This window comes from Somniosus microcephalus, chromosome 18, assembly GCF_052327205.1.
Source record: "Somniosus microcephalus isolate GS21.2 chromosome 18, FLI_Smic_1.0, whole genome shotgun sequence".
In the NCBI taxonomy this organism is placed as follows: Eukaryota; Metazoa; Chordata; class Chondrichthyes; order Squaliformes; family Somniosidae; genus Somniosus; species Somniosus microcephalus.
The window spans coordinates 73,185,002-73,208,418 of record NC_141004.1 but is presented as its reverse complement, the minus strand read 5'-3'; the positions used below and the strand labels follow the sequence as shown (position 1 = coordinate 73,208,418).

General features: G+C 51.8%; 1 protein-coding gene across 1 annotated transcript in view; it reads right to left on the bottom strand.

The window, feature by feature from the left end:
* Positions 1–2,572: 2,572 nt before the first annotated feature.
* shisa4 (shisa family member 4) overlaps positions 2,573–23,417 on the bottom strand; it is a 157,018-nt gene continuing 136,173 nt past the window's right edge. Inside the window, exons 5-6 of the mRNA XM_086011803.1 lie at positions 10,962–11,069; positions 2,573–8,656 (exon numbers count right to left, since the gene is read on the bottom strand). Of these exons, the coding sequence (XP_085867929.1) occupies positions 8,631–8,656; positions 10,962–11,069 (134 nt within the window). The 3' untranslated portion in view covers positions 2,573–8,630. The remainder of the gene's footprint in view (positions 8,657–10,961; positions 11,070–23,417) is intronic.

The window sequence follows — 23,417 nt, the reverse complement described above, 5'->3', positions numbered from 1 at the left end:
AACAGCCATTTACCACTAACCAATGACCTCCAACATGTCTGCATCATCCCTCTTTTGTGAAAACAGACACAAAGTATTCATTAAGAACCATACCCATGTCTTCCGCTTCCACACACAGGTTACCTTTATGGTCCCTAATAGGCCCTGCTCTTTAGTTATTCTATCCCCGGATTAGACCAAGACTCGCTCTGGGCTGGTTGGCTCCTTTTGTGAGGTAGACTGGCGTCGGCCTTTACCTGCTTCTTTCAGCACACTAACCAGCAACCTCCAACATGCCTCATTCTTCTTGTGGCCTCCCAGTGAACAGGAAGTTAAAGTCTTGTCCCTGCCTGGGGTTTGGCCGGTGGAGCTGCTAATTAAAACGGCAAATCCCCCTGCACCAGGTGTGTGCTCTTTGAAACATAGCTCCTGTTTTCAGGATGAACACTGTTACTCCAACACAGGCAGGCTGGATGGGTCAGTCATGGCTCAATGACCCCCCACCTCCAACTAAACTATTTGAACAGGACAGGCCGTCAAGCAGTGGTCAGCACGTAACGTCCTCGAGACCCTACGGAAAAAGATGGTGGATCCTGTCAGATGGTTCCCCGAGCAGACTGTCGAAGTCATTTGGCAAAATGCCTCATCGCCAGAACTTACAAACAAGCACCAAGACGTAGCTTGGCTGGTGGTGAGAAGGGCCCTCCCCGTCAGATCCTTCATGCACTCCCGGCGTCTCTGCTCCACCGCACGCTGTCCGCGAGGAGGCTGCGCTTGGGACGAGACCGTCATCCATCTCCTTCTGGAATGTGCCTTTGCAAAGAAGGTCTGGAAAGAGATGCAGTGGTCTTTGTCGAGGTTCATCCCGAGCAGCTTGGTAACACAGGACTCTGTGCTTGACAGACTGTTCCCAGGGACGCACACCGAGACAAACATCAACTGCTGCTGGAGGACCATCAACTCGGTGAAAGACGCCCTTTGGTCTGCCCGAAACTTGCTGGTTTTCCAGAGCAAGGAGATGTCCACGACCGAATGTTGCAGACTGGCACATTCCAAGGTCCAGGAGTACGTGCTCAGGGACGCACTAAAGGTTGGTGCCGCCGCCGCAAAGGCACGATGGGGAAGGGCCACAGTTTAAGGCCCTCCCGCCAGTGTACACCGAGGGGCTGAAACCAGTATAAAAAACCCCACTCGGGCCGTATGACGCAGAAATGGCTCAATGAAAATGTATTTGCAACCTGTTTGTGTACAGAGAGCACCATGTATTGCTTACATATGTAATATGATTGGTGGATGGTAGTGTAATGTAATTTGACAAGGGTTGGAATGCATCTTGACTCCCTCGGGCTGTATGACTTATAAAATGTGCAATGAAAATGTATTGTAACGTGTCTCTGTAAAGTGAGTGCCATGTACCGCAGTGAATTTGTATTGTACGTGATGTGAACTGTATTGTCAGGTATCTCAACAAATATGAATAAAGTACATATTTTTGAGAGAAAAAAAATGTGACCAGGACAGGCACCATTCTGTCTCAAATAGCAACAGGAAACACTGGGGAAACTCAGCAGGCCAGACTACAGATATTTCATCCCCACATCATTCCATGGCGAAATGGTCAAAGATCCCGGAACAGTGCAGTGGCATTAACCCACAGGAGATTCCATCCCTTCGGCCCTCTCATTCCCACAGTTACCAGCGACTGTATGTCTCGTTAGCCCGACTGGCAGCCCTGCTCCAGGGTTGTGTTTCGCTGCAGGGACTGGGCCATGCTGCAGCTTTCTGCCTGAGGTGATGCTCCAGTTTGTTCCTTTCTCAGGATGTGGACCAGTTGTTTAAGTGACTGATTATTCACATCAACAACCCCGCCCTATCCAACCCCGCCCTATCCACCTCCCACCACCACCTCCCACCTCCCCCACCCACACCCCCATGAATTAATGTGATCGTTGTTATTCTGCACCTCGCACATCAGCACTGAGGGCAGGGCAGCTCCACCAAGCACTTAAAAGAGCTGCATTTCAGCCACAAAGATATGTGTGTGGCTTGTGAAACATCAGTCAACCAGCCCCAGTTGAGTACAAACTTCGAGACAGCACGGATCAGACTGATAGCAATACCACACCAGAGGCATTGACCGAGTGGCATGACGGTCAGTTTGGCACAGGGTACGGCAGTTTCAGAATTTGAATGTAAAAAGCTGGTATCAGTAAAAGTGACCATGAAGCTGTCGGATTGTCTTAAAAATCTGGACGTCTTTAGGGAAGGAAATCTGCTGTCCTTACCTGGTCTGGCCTGTATGTGACTCCAGTCCCACACCAATGTGGTTGACTCTTAACTTCCTTCTCAAGTGGCTGGGCAAGCACAGACTGCATTACTTCAAGAAGGCGGCCCACCACCACCCTCTCAGGACAGCTAGGGAGAAGCAATAAGTGCTAGACTTGTTAGTGACACCCATGTCCTGAGACTGAATAAAGGAAAGTGGTATTTCAGAGGCCGGAGTTTTAATATTCTCGAAACAGCGACAACACATCTGCTCCTGTCTCAATTACTGAGTTCAGAATAATGCTGAGAAAAGAAACAAGAAACAGAATTCTTGTGATTCAGTAACAAACTACATTGAAATTTTTATTGGGAGTCTTCAACTAAGTGATACCAAGTTATTCCATACTTCTTCTGAAGCTCATTTAAATGTACAAAACATCACAAACACCAGACACAGAACAGGTTCCAAGTTTGTAATTGAAAGTTAATCCAAAAAAATAATCAGAATTCAGCTAAATTCCTACGACATTCCTGCCTGCAGATATTATCAGTCCAAACAAATCACAAAGCCAGTCAGAGTTCCTTCACTCAGGTTACACTCTGCTCTCTCTCACTCCAGGGCTGCCCACACTCTTTTCTGCAAATTCATTTTATCACTAACAATATCTCCATTAACAACAGGCCACAACGGTAATCCAGTGAAAGAGGTGTTCCTCTAAGGCCCTGGTCACACATGCACACACATCACCCCTGGTCTCTCACACACATCACCCCTGGTCTCTCACACACATCACCCCTGGTCACACACACATCACCCCTGGTCTCTCACACACATCACCCCTGGTCTCTCACACACATCACCCCTGGTCACACACACATCACCCCTGGTCTCTCACACACATCACCCCTGGTCTCTCACACACATCACCCCTGGTCACACACACACATCACCCCTGGTCTCTCACACACATCACCCCTGGTCTCTCACACACATCACCCCTGGTCTCTCACACACATCACCCCTGGTCACACACACATCACCCCTGGTCTCTCACACACATCACCCCTGGTCACACACACACATCACCCCTGGTCTCTCACACACATCACCCCTGGTCACACACACACATCACCCCTGGTCACACACACACATCACCCCTGGTCTCTCACACACGTCACCCCTGGTCACACACACACATCACCCCTGGTCACACACACACATCACCCCTGGTCACACACACATCACCCCTGGTCTCTCACACACATCACCCCTGGTCACACACACACATCACCCCTGGTCTCTCACACACATCACCCCTGGTCACACACACACATCACCCCTGGTCACACACACATCACCCCTGGTCTCTCACACACATCACCCCTGGTCACACACACACATCACCCCTGGTCACACACACATCACCCCTGGTCACACACACACATCACCCCTGGTCTCTCACACACATCACCCCTGGTCACACACACATCACCCCTGGTCACACACACATCACCCCTGGTCACACACACACATCACCCCTGGTCACACACACATCACCCCTGGTCACACACACACATCACCCCTGGTCACACACACATCACCCCTGGTCACACACACACATCACCCCTGGTCACACACACATCACCCCTGGTCACACACACACATCACCCCTGGTCAGACACACATCACCCCTGGTCACACACACACATCACCCCTGGTCACACACACACATCACCCCTGGTCACACACACACATCACCCCTGGTCACACACACACATCACCCCTGGTCACACACACACATCACCCCTGGTCACACACACACAGCACCCCTGGTCACTCACACACATCACCCCTGGTCTCTCACACACATCACCCCTGGTCACTCACACACATCACCCCTGGTCACACACACACATCACCCCTGGTCACACACACATCACCCCTGGTCACACACACACATCACCCCTGGTCTCTCACACACATCACCCCTGGTCACACACACACATCACCCCTGGTCACACACACACATCACCCCTGGTCACACACACACATCACCCCTGGTCTCTCACACACATCACCCCTGGTCACACACACACATCACCCCTGGTCTCTCACACACATCACCCCTGGTCACACACACACATCACCCCTGGTCACACACACACATCACCCCTGGTCACACACACATCACCCCTGGTCTCACACACATCACCCCTGGTCACACACACACATCACCCCTGGTCTCTCACACACATCACCCCTGGTCACACACACACATCACCCCTGGTCTCTCACACACATCACCCCTGGTCACACACACACATCACCCCTGGTCTCTCACACACATCACCCCTGGTCACACACACACATCACCCCTGGTCACACACACACATCACCCCTGGTCACTCACACACATCACCCCTGGTCACACACACATCACCCCTGGTCTCTCACACACATCACCCCTGGTCACACACACACATCACCCCTGGTCTCTCACACACATCACCCCTGGTCACACACACATCACCCCTGGTCTCTCACACACATCACCCCTGGTCACACACACACATCACCCCTGGTCTCTCACACACATCACCCCTGGTCTCTCACACACATCACCCCTGGTCACACACACATCACCCCTGGTCTCTCACACACATCACCCCTGGTCACACACACACATCACCCCTGGTCACACACACATCACCCCTGGTCACACACACATCACCCCTGGTCACACACATCACCCCTGGTCACACACACACATCACCCCTGGTCTCTCACACACATCACCCCTGGTCACACACACATCACCCCTGGTCACACACATCACCCCTGGTCACACACACATCACCCCTGGTCACACACATCACCCCTGGTCTCTCACACACATCACCCCTGGTCTCTCACACACATCACCCCTGGTCTCACACACATCACCCCATGTCTCTCACACACATCACCCCTGGTCACACACACACATCACCCCTGGTCACACACACATCACCCCTGGTCACACACACACATCACCCCTGGTCACACACACACATCACCCCTGGTCACACACACACATCACCCCTGGTCACACACACACATCACCCCTGGTCACACACACACATCACCCCTGGTCACACACACACATCACCCCTGGTCTCTCACACACATCACCCCTGGTCACACACACACATCACCCCTGGTCTCTCACACACATCACCCCTGGTCACACACACACATCACCCCTGGTCACACACACATCACCCCTGGTCTCTCACACACATCACCCCTGGTCACACACACATCACCCCTGGTCTCTCACACACATCACCCCTGGTCACACACACACATCACCCCTGGTCTCTCACACACATCACCCCTGGTCTCTCACACACATCACCCCTGGTCACACACACACATCACCCCTGGTCACACACACATCACCCCTGGTCACACACACACATCACCCCTGGTCTCTCACACACATCACCCCTGGTCACACACACATCACCCCTGGTCTCTCACACACATCACCCCTGGTCTCTCACACACATCACCCCTGGTCTCTCACACACATCACCCCTGGTCACACACACATCACCCCTGGTCTCTCACACACATCACCCCTGGTCACACACACACATCACCCCTGGTCACACACACATCACCCCTGGTCACACACACACATCACCCCTGGTCACACACACACATCACCCCTGGTCTCTCACACACATCACCCCTGGTCACACACACATCACCCCTGGTCACACACATCACCCCTGGTGTCTCACACACACATCACCCCTGGTCTCTCACACACATCACCCCTGGTGTCTCACACACATCACCCCTGGTCACACACACACATCACCCCTGGTCACACACACATCACCCCTGGTCACACACACACATCACCCCTGGTCTCTCACACACATCACCCCTGGTCACACACACATCACCCCTGGTCACACACACACATCACCCCTGGTCTCTCACACACATCACCCCTGGTCACACGCACATCACCCCTGGTCTCTCACACACATCACCCCTGGTCACACACACATCACCCCTGGTCACACACACATCACCCCTGGTCTCTCACACACATCACCCCTGGTCACACACACATCACCCCTGGTCACACACACACATCACCCCATGTCTCTCACACACATCACCCCTGGTCACACACACATCACCCCTGATCACACACACACATCACCCCTGGTCACACACACATCACCCCTGGTCTCTCACACACATCACCCCTGGTCTCTCACACACATCACCCCTGGTCTCTCACACACATCACCCCTGGTCACGCACACACATCACCCCTGGTCACACACACACATCACCCCTGGTCACACACACATCACCCCTGGTCTCTCACACACATCACCCCTGGTCTCTCACACACATCACCCCTGGTCACTCACACACATCACCCCTGGTCACACACACACATCACCCCTGGTCACACACACATCACCCCTGGTCACACACACACATCACCCCTGGTCACACACACACATCACCCCTGGTCACTCACACACATCACCCCTGGTCTCTCACACACATCACCCCTGGTCACACACACACATCACCCCTGGTCACTCACACACATCACCCCTGGTCACACACACACATCACCCCTGGTCACACACACACATCACCCCTGGTCACTCACACACATCACCCCTGGTCACACACACACATCACCCCTGGTCACACACACACATCACCCCTGGTCTCTCACACACATCACCCCTGGTCACACACACACATCACCCCTGGTCACACACACACATCACCCCTGGTCTCTCACACACATCACCCCTGGTCACACACACACACACACACACATCACCCCTGGTCTCTCACACACATCACCCCTGGTCACACACACATCACCCCTGGTCACACACACACATCACCCCTGGTCTCTCACACACATCACCCCTGGTCTCTCACACACATCACCCCTGGTCACACACACATCACCCCTGGTCACACACGCACATCACCCCTGGTCACACACACACGCACATCACCCCTGGTCTCTCACACACATCACCCCTGGTCACACACACATCACCCCTGGTCACACACACACATCACCCCTGGTCACACACACACATCACCCCTGGTCACACACACACGCACATCACCCCTGGTCTCTCACACACATCACCCCTGGTCACACACACATCACCCCTGGTCACACACACACATCACCCCTGGTCACACACACACATCACCCCTGGTCACACACACACGCACATCACCCCTGGTCTCACACACACATCACCCCTGGTCTCTCACACACATCACCCCTGGTCACACACACACATCACCCCTGGTCACACACACACGCACATCACCCCTGGTCTCTCACACACATCACCCCTGGTCACACACACATCACCCCTGGTCTCTCACACACATCACCCCTGGTCACACACACACATCACCCCTGGTCACACACACACACACACCACTCCTGGTCACACACACACACCACTCCTGGTCACACACACACATCACCCCTGGTCTCTCACACACATCACCCCTGGTCACACACACACATCACCCCTGGTCTCTCACACACATCACCCCTGGTCACACACACACATCACCCCTGGTCTCTCACACACACCACCCCTGGTCACACACACACATCACCCCTGGTCTCTCACACACATCACCCCTGGTCACACACACACACACACCACCCCTGGTCACACACACACATCACCCCTGGTCTCTCACACACATCACCCCTGGTCACACACACACACACACCACTCCTGGTCACACACACACACCACCCCTGGTCTCAGGCAGACAGATAGACATCAGCCCTGGTCACAGACAGACATCAGCCCTGGCCTCACCTTCCAATCAATCATTCAGCCACATTCTACTTCCGATGAACCTTGTTGCACCATTGCTCACATCAAGTCCAGCCTTTCATCAGCTCTCTCAACACTTTGTTAATTGAAAAAGTAATTGTATTATTGCACCAGAAATTGGCATTATACAACAGACTGTGAGAGGCTGCAGAACTCATTGAAAGCACTTTCAATATCTCCGCACATTATACTTCAACCAGAACAGCACAATGACATACGGGGAAATAGCAACAATAAATAAAGCATTTATACAAAGATGTGGAAGTAAAGTTTGAGCTTATTAAGGGTGATGAACAATGAAGGACATAATCTGAATGTTAAAATTAAACTTCCACAAACAAGGAATCTAAGGCAGCCATGCACCGTGGCGTAAGCCAGCTAACAGGCAGTGTGTCACCAGCTAACTGCATAGCCCAAGTCTGGAGATGGGGGTTATGCGGACATTGTGCAGCAGCTCCTCTTCATACCAGCTACGATGAGGTGTACGGGGGAGCAGCTGTGAAAACAAACAAGTCAGGCACGTTAGATTATTCTCGAACTTAGCATTGTAGACAACAATACACCATCTTTAGAGCTCCCAAACACATCTGGACCGACACCCTGACACGTCTAGACCAACTCCCTGACACGTCCACACTGAGAAGTCTAGACTGACTCCCATCACTGGCTTCCAAGGTTATCTGGAGCTGACTGTGAAGAATCAGAGGGGAAAAATAGAGCATGAGAGTAAACTTGCAAGGAACATAAAAGCGGATTGTAAAAGCTTCTACAAGTATGTAAAAAGAAAAAGATTAGTGAAGACAAATGTAGGTCCGTTACAGTCAGAAACGGGAGAATTTATAATGGGGAACAAGGAAATGGCTGGGCAGTTAAACAAATACTTTGGTTCTGTCTTCACGGAAGAGGACACAAATAACTTCCCAGAAATGCTAGGAAACCAAGGGTCTAGTGAGAAGGAGGAATTAAAGGAAATTAGTATTAGTAAAAAAATAGTGCTGGAGAAATTAATGGGACTGAAAGCCAATAAATCCCCAGGGCCTGATAATCTGCATCCCAGAGTACTAAAAGATGTAGCCATGAAAATACTGGATGCATTGGTTGTCATCTTCCAAAATTCTATAGATTATGGAGCAGTTCCTGCAGATTGGAGGGTGGCAAATGTAACCCCACTATTTAAAAAAGGGGGGGGGAAGAGAGAAAACAGGGAACTACAAACCAGTTAACCTAACATCAGTAATAGGGAAAATGCTAGAATCTATTATAAAGGATGTGATAACAGGACACTTAGAAAATATCAACGGGATTAGACAAAGTCAACATGGATTTATGAAAGGGAAATCGTGTTTGACAAAACTACTGGAGTTTTTTTGAGGATGTAACTGGTAGAATAGATAAAGGAGAACCAGTGGATGTGGTGTATTTGGATTTTCAGAAAGCCTTTGATAAAGTCCCACATAAGAGGTTAGTGTGAAAAATTAAAGCACATGGGATTGGGGTAATATACTGGCATGGATTGAAAATTGGTTAACAGACAGGAAACAGAGAGTAGGAATAAATGGGTCTTTTTCAGGGTGGCAGGCGGTGACTAGTGGGGTACCGCAGGGATCAGTGCTTGGGCCCCAGCTATTCACAATATATATCAATGATTTGGATGAGGGAACCAAATGTAATATTTCCAAGGTTGCTGAAGACACGAAACTAGGTGGGATTGTGAGTTGTGAGGAGGATGCAAAGAGGCTTCAAGGCGATTTAGACAAGTTGAGTGAGTGGGCAAATACATGGCAGATGCAGTATAACGTGGATAAATGTGAAGTTATCCACTTCGGTAGGAAAAACAGAAAGGCAGAGTATTATTTAAATGGTGATAGATTGGGAAATGTTGCTGTACAAAGGGACCTGGGTGTCCTTGTACACCAGTCACTGAAAGCAAACATGCAGGTGCAGCAAGCAGTTAGGAAGGCAAATGGTATGTTGGCCTTCATTGCAAGAGGATTTGAGTACAGGAGCAAGGATGTCTTACTACAGTTATACAGGGCCTTGGTGAGACCACACCTGGAGTAGTGTGTGCAATTTTGATCTCCTTACCTAAGAAAGGATATACTTGCCATAGAGGGAGTGCAGCAAAGGTTCACCAGACTGATTCCTGGGATGGCAGGACTGTCGTATGAAGAGAGATTGGGTCGACTAGGCCTGTATTCACTAGAGTTTAGAAGAATGAGAGGGGATCTCATTGAAACGTATAAAATTCTGACAGGGCTAGACAGACTGGATGCAGGGAGGATGTTTCCCCTGGCTGGGGGGTCTAGAACGAGGGGTCACAGTCTCAGGATACGGGGTAGGACATTTAGGACTGAGATGAGGAGAAATTTCTTCACTCAGAGAGTGATGAACCTGTGGAATTCTCTACCACAGAAGGCTGTGGAGGCCAAGTCACTGAATATATTTAAGGAGGAGATAGATAGACTTCTAGACACAAAAGGCATCAAGGGAGAGAGCGGGAATATGGTATTGAGATAGAGGATCAGCCATGATCATATTGAATGGCGGAGCAGGCTCGAAGGGCCGAATGGCCTACTCCTGCTCCTATTTTTCTATGTTTCTAAGAATCCCAGCCCCCCCAGTAACAGGTCCCATTAATAAATCACATTGGCTGCTAAAGCATCAACGAAGCTCCCTCCTTGCCCATCGCCATGACAAGTATGTTATCCTACATTATAAGTTACTTACCCCATGTTTGTTCAATCTCATTCACAGTCTTGGCGAGAGTTAGCTCATTGCAAGTATTAGTAATTAGAACTTACTTGCAGCACTGTAGGCTGGAGCTGTTGGATACGGAGCGTATGGTCCAGGAGGCATGTTGGGTGGATAGGCTGGCTGCATTGGGTAGCTGTGAAACACCTCTTTCTGACCTAGAAAAGACAAATACACATTAACACAAACCTTAACACACGCATTAAACATGAATCAGCTTTGTATCTGGAAGTGCCAAACTCACCCAGGCCCCATCATTACAATGTTGGGTGGTTTGTGATGAATTCTATGTAAGGTTTGAGAGGGAGAAGGGCGAGTCACGAACCAAGGTTTTTAATTTAGGTAAGGCCGATTTTGGAGGGTTGAGGCAGGAATTGACCACAATAGACCGGGGAGAACTATTAACAGGTAAAACTACTGATGAACAGTGGGAGGTGTTCAAAGAAGTGTTTGGTAGAAGACCAGACCTGTACGTACCCTAAAGGGCCAGAGCTCTACTTGTGCACTTAAACAACCTTGGTCAAGAGCAGAAATGAGAGACAGTATAAAACTAAACGAAAGGGCTTATACAAAGGCAAAGAACAGTAGAGATCCTGTGTACTGGGAGAGATAGAAAGAACAGCAAAGAGATACAAAGAAAGTGGTAAGAGATGCAAAAAGGAATATGAGAAAAAGCTTGCGAGGGTTATCAAGGACAACACTAAAGGTTTTTACAAATATATTAAGAGAAATACAGTGGCTAAGGTTAATGTGGGTCCCTTAGGTTAATGTAGGCCTCTTAAAGACAGATGCAGGTGATACTGTATTTGAAAATCTGGAAATAGCAGACAAATGGAGGATACTTACTTTGTATCAGTCTTCACAGTAGAGGATGAGGATAAGAGATATGAGCAAAAGTAAAAATAAATCAAGGGGAAGAACTTACCTTTATCCTCTCCATCGCAAAGTCCGCCTTCCACCTCGGTAACAATGCCCGTCACACAGGGGGTCACACAGGGGTCGCCCGTCACACAGGGGGTCACACAGGGGTCGCCCGTCACACAGGGGGTCACACAGGGGTCGCCCTTCACACGGGGTCACACAGGGGCCGCCCGTCACTCAGGGTGTCACACAGGGGTCGCCCGTCACACAAGGGTCACACAGGGGTCGCCCATCACACAGGGGGTCACACAGGGGTCGCCCGTCACTCAGGGGGTCACACAGGGGTCGCCCGTCACTCAGGGGGTCACACAGGGGTCGCCCGTCACACAGGGGGTCACACAGGGGTCGCCCGTCACACAGGGGTCGCCCGTCACACAGGGGTCGCCCGTCACACAGGGCGTCACACAGGGGTCGCCCGTCACACAGGGGTCGCCTGTCACACGGGGGTCACACAGGGGTCGCCCGTCACACGGGGCGTCACACAGGGGTCGCCCGTCACACAGGGCGTCACACAGGGGTCGCCCGTCACACAGGGGTCGCCTGTCACACGGGGGTCACACAGGGGTCGCCCGTCACACAGGGCGTCACACAGGGTTCGCCCGTCACACAGGGCGTCACACAGGGGTCGCCCGTCACACAGGGGTCGCCTGTCACACGGGGGTCACACAGGGGTCGCCCGTCACACGGGGGTCACACAGGGGTCGCCCGTCACACGGGGGTCACTTAGGGGTCGCCCGTCACACGGGGGTCACTCAGGGGTCGCCCGTCACACGGGGTCACACAGGGGTCGCCCGTCACACGGGGGTCACTCAGGGGTCGCCCGTCACACGGGGTCACACAGGGGTCGCCCGTCACACGGGGGTCACCCATCACACAGGGGGAGTCACACGGGGGGTCACCCATCAAACAAATGAAGAGAACTTCCTAAACACAACTCCCCCACTGTGACTGAGAGAGAGCGTGAGCGAGCGAGAGTTCTTGGAAGTGCCCCCATTAAGTCTCTGAGATGGGGAGCTTGGTCTACTGAGCTGTCAGTCCCAGTTCTAGCCCTGAGGTCAATGTCTGCCCTTTGACGTGTGGGCAGGAGCTTCCAGCAGTGTGAATGGAATTGAAAGACACCTGGTCCCTTCAAGTGTTACAAAGAAGCATCTTCTCAAAGGACATAAAATGTGTGAGTTTGTACATAATGACCGTACCATTGTAAACTGATTTAACAGTCCTAATCACTATAGCTGAGAGCAAGTCCACGGTACTTACCCAATACTGAGAAAAATGCTCTGTGCAACTTGGAGTGAACTAAGTTGTTTCTAACATTACAGAAATATTTTATAAGTTAAAAAAAAGAGCTTGGGCAATCCTGGCAAAATGCTAATTGTCACAACGCTCATAGCAGAATTCAAAATGTCAAATATTCTACCCCGTGACTCACTCACATCTACATTCTGTTTGTCAGGATTGAAAGTGCGGTGAAAGTTCAGTATTGTACCATTGCACGGAGACAGCCACAGTCTTCTTCTTCTTAGGCAATCCCTCGGAACCGAGGATGACTTGTTCCACACTAAAAATGAGTTCTCAGGTGACTGATGAGTCCAATGCGGGACCTACAGTTTCTGTCACAGGCGGGGCAGACGGTGGTTGAAGGGGCGGGTAGGTGGGGTGCTTGGGTTGACGTGCGCTCCTTCAGCTGTTTGCGCTCGGCTTCCGCTTGCTCCCGGCGAAGAGACTCAAGGTGTCCGGCGCCTTCCCAGATGCTTCTCCTCCACTTTGTGCGGTCTTGGGCCAGGGATTCCCAGGTGTCGGTGGGGATGTTGCACTTTTTCAAGGAGGCTTTGAGGGTGTCCTCTGCCCACCTGGGGCTCTCTTGCCATGTCGGAGCTCTGAGTAGAGCGCTTGTTTTGGGAGTCTCATATCGGGCATGCGGACAATGTGGCCCATCCATCGGAGCTGATCGAGCGTGGTCAGAGCTTCGATGCTGGGATGTTGGCCTGAGCGAGAACACTGACGTTGGTGCGCCTATCCTGCCAATGGATTTGCAGGATCTTGCGGAGGCAGCGTTGGTGGTACCTCTCCAGTGCTTTGAGGTGCCTGCTGTATATGGTCCATGTCTCTGAAGCATACAGGAGGGCGGGTATCACTACTGCTCTGTAGACCATGAGCTTAGTGATGGGTTTGAGGTCCTGGTCTTCAAACACTCTCTTCCTCAGGCGACCGAAGGCTGCACTGGCACACTGAAGGCAGTGTTGGACTTCGTCATCGACGTCTCCCCTTGTTGACAATAGGCTCCTGAGGTATGGAAAGTGGTCCACGTTGTCCAAGGCCTCATCATGGATTTTGATAATCGGGGGGCAGTACTGTGTGGCGGGGGCAGGTTGGTAGAGGACCTTTGTCTTACGGATGTTTAGTGTAAGGCCCATGCTCTTGTACGCTTCGGTGAAGGTGTTGACGATGGTTTGGAGTTCGACCTCCGATTGAGCGCAGACGCAAGCGTCGTCTGCATACTGTAATTCGATGACAGAGGATGGGGCGACCTTGGATCTGGACTGGAGGCGACGGAGGTTGAACAGTTTCCCGTTTGTTCTGTAAATTAGCTCCACTCCAGCGGGGAGCTTACTGAGGGTGAGATGGAGCATTGCAGCAAGGAAGATCGAGAAGAGCGTTGGTGCGATGACACAGCTTTGCTTGACCCCGGTTCGTATGTGAATTGGGTCTGTGGTGGATCCATTGGTCAGGATCACAGCTTGCATGTCGTCGTGAAGCAGGCAGATGACGGTGACAAACTTTTGAGGGCAGCCGAATTTGAGGAGGACACTCCGTAATCCCTCATGGTTGACGGTGCCGAAAGCCTTTGTGAGGTCAAAGGCGGCCATGTACAGCGGTTGGCGCTGTTCCCTGCATTTCTCTTGTAATTGACGTGCGGTGAAGATAATGTCCATTGTGCCCCTTAGTGGGCGGAATCCGCATTGCAACTCTGGGAGGAGCTCTTGGAGAAGGCGATTGAGGAGGATTTTTGCGATGACTTTCCCTGTGGCAGACAGCAGGGAGACTCCGCTGTAATTACCGCAATTGAACTTGTCACCTTTCTTGAAGATGGTCACAATTACGGTGTCTCTGAGATCCCCTGGCATGCTCTCCTCCTTCCAAATAAGAGAAATGAGTCAATGTATTCGCGCCAATAGTGCTTCTCCGCCATGCTTTAGTGCCTCGGCGGGGATTCCGTCTGCTCCTGAGGCCTTGTTTTCTTCAGTCATCAGTTGGCCTTTTCAACTTCATGCCGGGCTGGGGTTGTGCTGAGGTGGTGGCGGATAGCATGTTGTGGGATGGAGTTGAGGACACTCACGTCGAAGACAGAGTCTCAGTTAAGGCGATCTTCGAAGTGCTCCTTCCAGCGGGCACTGACTGCCTCTCTGTCCTTGATGAGTACCTCTCCATTCTTGGCCCGCAGTGGGGTAGGACCTTGGGTGCTTGGGCCGTAGGTGGTCTTGACTGCGCTAAAGAATCCACGCACGTCATGGTTGTCGGCTAGCTGCTGGATCTCCTGCGCTTTCTCCACCCACCATCTGTTCTTTAGGTCGCGAGTTTTTTTGTTGGACCTCAGCCTTCAGGCGTCTGTATAGCTGCTTTCTTGCTCTTGAGTTGTGTTGCTGTTTCCAGACCAGGAATGCGGTGCGCTTGCGGCTTATTAGCTCCTGGATCTCCTAGTCGTTCTCGTCGAACCAATCTTGGGTGTTTCCTGGTCGAGTGACCGAGCGTCTCTTCACAGGTGCTGATTATGGAGGCTTTGAGTGCAGACCAGGCGCTGTGGACACTCTGTGGCCTAGAAATTCACTGGCCTTAGCGCCGCTTTTGAGGCGCTAGAGGGCCTAGCGGCGAAGTTATGGCCAGTTTTGAAATTGACAGGGGCCCTAAATCGGCGTTAGGCCGGTAGCGCTGCGCCGGCACCGATGACGTCATCGGTGTGCGCAGCGTCCCGGTTGCCATGGTAACCCGCCCGAACTCGGAAATTGAGTTGCGGCCGCCTCGCCCGTGGCAGCCGCAAGCAACGTTCTGGCAGAGGTGCCTTACAGAACGTTGCGCCGGTGCATTAAAGGCCCCGCGGCGGCCGGCCGCTTTCCCGCCGCCCGCCTGGCCGCAGCTCCCTCCCCGGACTTCCCCCCCCCCCCCCCCGGAACAGAAGCAAGCCCGGCACTTGTCCAAGGTGCCGGGCTCATTTTTTAAAAGATTATCGCGGGCCGCGGCCGGGTGCAGGCAGCTCCTCCTTAAGGGAAGGAGGAGGCCTGCACTTCCCGAACCTGCCGCACCGCAGCGGGCGCCGCAGCGCCGGAATAGCGCCGAAATTCAGCGCATAGCGCCAGTTTTCAGGCGCTAACAGCTTTCAGCAGCGCCGGCAGCCGTTTGGGCGCAGAAGTAGTGAATTTTTGGCCCGCCCAGCGCGACTTAGCTCCGGCACTAACTTCCGGCGCTAAAGCCGTCGCTGCGCCAAAACCCAATTTCTAGGCCATAGTCTCTGAATCACTGGGAGTCATCAGGTTGGTGCAGGCTGAATAGGGCTTTCTTAGCAGGGTCTTTCAGTGCCCCAGCGTTGATTTTCCTGAGGCATTGCTTCTGCTGCTGCCGCTGTTTTGGGGCTACATTGATGGAGGTGACAGAGCGGATTAGGCGGTGGTCTGTCCAGCAGTCGTCAGCTCCTGTCATGGCGCGGGTGATGCAGACGTCTTTGCGGTCCCTCGCTCGGACGATGACGTAGTCCAGCAGATGCCAGTGCTTGGAGCGAGGGTGCTGCCATGTACTTGTCTCTCTGACGGAACAAGGTGTTGGTTATGACAAGGCCATGTTCTAAGCATGTCATCAGGAGGAGGGTACCGTTGAAGTTGGCTTTCCCTACCCCCTCTCTGCCAATCACACCTCCCCAGAGGTCTGTGTCCTTTCCAACTCTGGCGTTAAAGTCGCCAAGGAGGATCAGCTTGTCACCCATTGGGACTCGGGACAGGGATTGTTCGAGGCTGGAGTAGAATTCCTCTTTGGTCTCGTCTGTGGCTTCCAGTGTTGGGGCTTCCAGTGTTGGGGTGTACGCACTGATGACCATAGCGCACTGGTTCCGGGCTAGGGTGAGCCGAAGAGTCATGAGGCGTTCGATTATTCCGCAAGGGGAGTCTCTGAGACGTCCAACTAGCTCACTTTTTATGGCGAAGCCTACCCCATGGAGGCGGCGTTCTTCTTCAGGTTTGCCTTTCCAGAAAAAGGTGTAACCACCTTGTTCCTTGAGCTGGACTTCCCCTTCCCGCCGGTCTCACTTAGGGCAGCGATGTCTTTGTCGAAACGTCTGAGCTCCCGGGCAACGATAACAGTACAGCGTTCCGGTCTCTCGCTGTTGGGGTTGTCCATGAGGGTCCTGACGTGCCAGGTCCCGAACTTCATTTTAAAGGGTGGAAGATGCCTGTGCGTGAATTCTTTTAACGTGGAGTGGCCGTTGCACACCAGCTACCACACGGGCTTGACAGAGCAAGGTCTTGGTCCAATGGCAAGGGGATCCAAGACGATTGGAGACCAGGCTCTGCTACAACGGCCTAGCACACACACACAAACATACTCCTACTGTCCTCCTCCCTCCTTCCCACAGGACCTCTCTGCCTGGGTTTCGTAGGATGCATTGTGGTCCTCCCGACCTCGCTGTTGGCCCGTGCTGCACCTTCCCTGGGCCCCGACCCCTCTGCTGGTCCACGCTGCGCCACTCCTAGGCCTCGACCACGCTGTTGGGCTCATCCTCGCTCCTGGGACCCGCACTCACTGCTCCTCCCGCCCCTGCTCCTGGGCCTCGACCTCGCTCCAGGGTCCCGGACTCGGACATGAATGATGTTGTCTTTCACAAGATCAAATTAGCACTAATATTCTGGTGAAGATTAACCGGGGGGAGGTTAGTGGAACCCATCAGTTTTTTGTATTTGTGCCTGTGAGCCAGAGGGGAGTTCGGGGCCAGGGATCGCGAGGGGAGCTCGGGGCCAGGGATGGTGAGTGGAGCTCGGAGCCAGGGATCGCGAGGGGAGCTTGGGGCCAGGGATCGCGAGGGGAGCTCGGGGCCAGGGATCGCGAGGGGAGCTTGGGGCCAGGGATAGCGAGGGGAGCTCGGGGCCAGGGATAGCGAGGGGAGCTCGGGGCCAGGGATGGTGAGTGGAGCTCGGAGCCAGGGATCGCGAGGGGAGCTCGGGGCCAGGGATGGTGAGTGGAGCTCGGAGCCAGGGATCGCGAGTGGAGCTCGGAGCCAGGGATCGCGAGTGGAGCTCGGAGCCAGGGATCGCGAGGGGAGCTCGGGGCCAGGGATCGCGAGTGGAGCTCGGGGCCAGGGATGGCGAGGGCAGCTCGGGGCCAGGGATGGCGAGGGGAGCTCGGAGCCAGGGATCGCGAGTGGAGCTCGGGGCCAGGGATGGCGAGGGGAGCTCAGGGCCAGGGATGGCGAGTGGAGCTCGGGGCCAGGGATCGCGAGGGGAGCTCGGGGCCAGGGATGGCGAGGGGAACTCGGGGCTGTAATGTATATACCTTTAAGGGGGGAACTACTATTTACAGCTCATGTATACTGTAGTACCGGCAGTGACCACACCTGTATATAGCACTGAGTAGTAATCTGTACAGTCAGTTCCACTGTGAGCCATGTTGAGTAAACACCTGTTGTACCGTTTCTCCTGCAGTCTGTGTCTTATTATACACGGACACAACATTGGCGACAAGGCAAGTTCGAACCTACCTGCAACTCTGCATCAGCTCCCGGGGATTCGTTCCTGGAGATCAGTGGATTGGAGGTCAAGGCCAGAGACTCGGGCGTCGACCACGGGCAACCGCCCAGTCATCCAGCAGAGACTCGAGAATTGCGGGGGAGGCTGTTGAGAGCCAGGCTTGGCTTTCCAGTCGAGGTGGTCCAGCGAAACGGGCTGGCAACAGGTACTGCGCAGACCATTCCCGGACAGCGGCGGGCTAGAGCCCGACCGAGCGGCACAGCAAAGGGCCGAGCAGCGTCGACGGGGGAGAGAGAGGGCAGAGCGCACAGGGCACAGCCGGTGTTCAGGGGCCGAGCAGCGTCGAAGAGAGGGAGAGAGAGACGCACAGAAACCCGCGAGGCGCCGCCATTGCCACGAGGACCGCCGAGAGCAGCATTGGCAGCAGCGCAGGAGAAGCGCGTGAAACCTACAGGGCGCCGCCATTGCCACGAGAACCGCCGGGAGTGGCGTTGGCAGCAGCGGGGGAGGAAGGAAAGTACGGGAGACGCCATTTTAAGCCATTGGGAGACGCCATTTTAAACCACACCCAAAATGCCGAAGAGTGGCAGTATCACCGCATTTGACAATGAAGTCGAAGATTGGACTACATATGTCGAACGAACAGAGGTATACTGCAAGGCAAATGAGGTGTCAGATGACAAGAAAGCGTCGGTATTGTTAAATTTAATGGGTGCAAAGACGTATGGTTTATTACGAAATCTAGTAACCCCAACGAAGCCAATGGAAAAGAGTTTTGAAGACATAGTAACGATACTACAGGGACATTTAAACCCCACACCGCTGCTGATAGCAGAAAGATTCCAGTTTCACAAACGGAACCAGCATAAGTGTAGTGTATGTGCCTTTAAGAGCCCCATGTGTACTGTAATGCCGGTAATGGCCACTCGGCTATATAAGCCTGAGTATTGTGTTGTATCCGTTAGTTCCCCTCCAGACTTTGTTTAGTAAACACCTATCAAACCAACTCCTGTCTTCAGTGTCTCTATCAACGCACAGACACAACAGTGGCGACGAAGTGGAAACGGACTTACCTACAATTCGGCAGGACCTCAAGGACATCGATTCCTCTGGCATCCAGAAGAATCAAGAAGTGAAAGAAGCTGTTGTTTCACCAGCTGGCCAAGCTGGTGGCAGGTACTGCGGTAATCCTTACTGGGCGTCGGTCTGGGGCTCCAGCGGCTGGCTCTACAGCTGGGCCAAGCAGCGAAAGCGGAGGCAAGCAGTAACAGACGGGGAGGGAGCACTCGGGAGACAGCCGGCGCTGCAAGCAGGTCGGCGTTCAGACCTAGAGAGAGAGTCTGGCGGGAACGAGTCGCCAACTGTAAATAAATAAATAAAAAAGAACGGAAACCGCGGGAAACAGCGTTGTCATCGGCAGCAGCGGCGGGAAAGCGCGGGAAGCGCCATATCTTTTCTAAGATGCCTAATTCTGGCAATATTGATGCTTTTGATAACGAGATAGATGATTGGACCACATATGTGGAAAGAGTGGAGGTATATTGCACCGCAAATGGAATAGAAGATGAAAAAAAAGCTTCAGTACTTCTAAATCTAATGGGCGCAAAGACATACAAGCTGTTACGAAACTTAATCACTCCAGCCGAACCGATGGACAAGAATTTTAAGGAGATTGTTGATACCCTACACTGCCAATTCAAGGCAGGACTGGCAGATTCTCTACGAGACAAATTCGTCTGCGGTCTCCTAAGTGTAGGAACACAAAAAAGGCTACTTTCTGAGAAAGATTTAACACTGCACAAGGCTTTCAGTGCAAGAGGAGCTGCAGAGATACAGCAAAAGCCACAAGACTTCGGCACCCATGAAATGACACGGGGTTTCGAGAGATGTTATCACTGCGGCAGATCCACCCATGACCAGAGGGACTGCTGGTTCAAGGACAAAGCATGCAGGCAATGCGGAAAGATGGGACACATTACACGTGTATGCCGAACTGGAAACAAAAAATCCACTAACAGGAAAAAAATCAATAAGGAAAAGCACAGAAAGGTACAAATGATGACAGACAGTAGCTCCAAAGACCAGAAGAGCGATAGCGGCTCTGGGAACAAGAGACTAAGCTCTCTCAAATTACATAATGTAATTGCCAAAGAAGATTACCAGACCATTTGGGTTACCCTCACAATAGCAGGGTCCCCAGTTAAAATGGAGCTAGATACAGGATCAGCTCTGACCATCATAAATCGACGGGATTACGAGCGGCTATTTCCGCATATACCTTTAAAAGACACATCCATTATCTTGAAAACATATACGGGGCAGAAAGTATACCCCAAAGGAAAAATAAGGGTGCCTGTTGTATACAATGGCAAGGAAATACAGAAGTTGTATTTATACGTTCTACAAGATGGTGGTCCACCGCTGTTGGGACGTGAATGGATCAGGAAAATACGTTTAGACTGGCACTCCATTCAGGCACTGACGGTGACCAGTAAGGAAAAAAATGATGATGACGTCATACCTGAACGATTAAAAGACATCTTGGCCAACGCTAAGGAAGTGTTTCAAGAGAAACTAGGAACCTTGAAAGGCATCACCGCCTCAATAAAAGTGGAAGATGCAGCAATTCCCAAGTTTTTTAAGGCAAGACCGGTGCCATACGCAATTCGTCCAGCAGTCGAGGCAGAGCTGGAGAATTTGGAAAAGGCAGGCGTATTATCTAAAATAGATTGGAGCGAGTGGGCAACACCCATCGTCCCAGTCATGAAGAAAGCATTGAAGAATGATAAATCTGAAGAACAGAGAAAAATTCGCATCTGTGGAGACTTCAAGGTGACTGTAAACCCGGTCCTTCACACGGTACAGTATCCTCTTCCGAGGATAGAAGATATTTTCGCCTCACTATCCGGAGGGAAACGTTTCACCAAAATTGACTTGGCACAGGCATATCTACAGATGGAGGTTGAAGAGGCCTCTAAAAAATATCTCACGATAAATACACACAAAGGTCTGTACCAGTACAATCGACTGGTTTTCGGAGTAGCATCCGCTCCAGCTATCTGGCAAACAGCTATGGAGCAAGTCCTCCAAGGGATTCCGGGGACTCAATGCTACCTAGACAACATCCTTGTAACAGGAGAAAACGACAACGAGCACCTTGCCAATTTGGAGCAGGTGCTCACTAGGCTGAGAGAACGGGGCCTACAAGCAAATCGCCCCAAGTGCGAATTTTTCCAAAATCAAATATCATATTGTGGCCACATAATTAATAAGGAAGGGTTGCATAAGTCACCTGAAAAAATTGAAGCGGTCATAAAAGCCCCAGCACCTGAAAATGTTTCACAATTAAGGTCGTTCCTGGGATTAATAAATTACTATCATAAATTTTTACCGAACTTATCAACTCTTCTACACCCTCTTAATGAACTGCTACAAACAGGAGTAATTTGGAAATGGAGCGAAGACTGTAAACGTGCCTTCCATAAATGCAAAGACTTAATCATGTCCAAAGAAGTTTTGGCTCATTACAACTCATCACTGCCAATCAGACTGGCGTGCGATGCATCCCCTTACGGCATAGGAGCAGTATTATCGCATAAATTCCCTGATGGCTCGGAACGGCCGATAGCTTTTGCGTCATGCTCATTGAACTCAGCTGAGCGTAACTATGCCCAAGTCGACAGGGAAGCACTCAGCCTGGTATAGGGAGTGAAGAAATTCAACCATTACCTACACGGACAAAAATTTACCTTGTTGACTGACCATCAACCCCTCATCTCCATATTCAACCCTAAAAAGGGTGTCCCCATTATGACAGCGCAAAGGCTACAGAGGTGGCCCCTTTTTCTAGGGGCACACCAATACAACATAGAATACAAGGGGTCAAAACAGCATGGAAATGCTGACGGTTTATCGCGCCTACCGTTGCCAACGGTAGAAGAGGCAGCTACAGTAGACCCAGTGGAGATGTTCCACTCAACCATAGTGGAATGTCTACCAGTAACAAATTCTGCCATTGAAAAGGAAACGAGAAATGACCCGACTCTCTCACGAGTCTACGACTTAACGGTGAAGGGATGGCCAGCACATGGCGAACCACTGTTGCCAGCATTCTCGCAAAGAAGAGAACAGCTGTCAGTGTGCCGAGGAACCTTGATGTGTGGATCCAGAGTGGTGATTCCACCCAAACTCCAGGATAAAGTGCTAAAGGAGCTTCACGAGGGGCATCTGGGTGGAGTGAAAATGAAGAACCTAGCCAGAGCGTTTGTATGGTGGCCAGGTATCGATAGAGACATCGAAGAAATGACCAAGAGCTGCCTAGGATGCCAGAAGGTCCAAAACGCTCCATCCCAAGTCCCTCTACATCCATGGGAGTGGCCCTCATCTCCCTGGCAAAGGGTACACATCGACTTTGCTGGTCCATTTATGGACTCAATGTTCTTAATCGCGGTTGATGCACACTCCAAGTGGCCGGAGGTAATAAAGATGTCCTCTACCACCACGGAAAAAACCATCACAGTATTAAGGACCATATTTGCCAGGAATGGGCTGCCGGAACAGATCTGTTCTGATAATGGACCGCAATTTGTGTCCGAAGAATTCAGGAAGTTCTTAAAAAACAATGGGGTTAAGCACTACACGTCCGCCCCATACCATCCCGCCACCAATAGATTGGCTGAAAGGTTTGTCCAGACCTTCAAGAAGGCCATAAAGGCCATGGGTAATGAAGACATAAAACTTCAGCACAAGGTGGATAACTTCTTGTTCGCATACAGGAATGCAACACATATGGTTACAAACCAAACTCCCGCCATGATGTTCTTCAATAGAAGCCTAAGATGCCGGCTGGATTTGATCAAG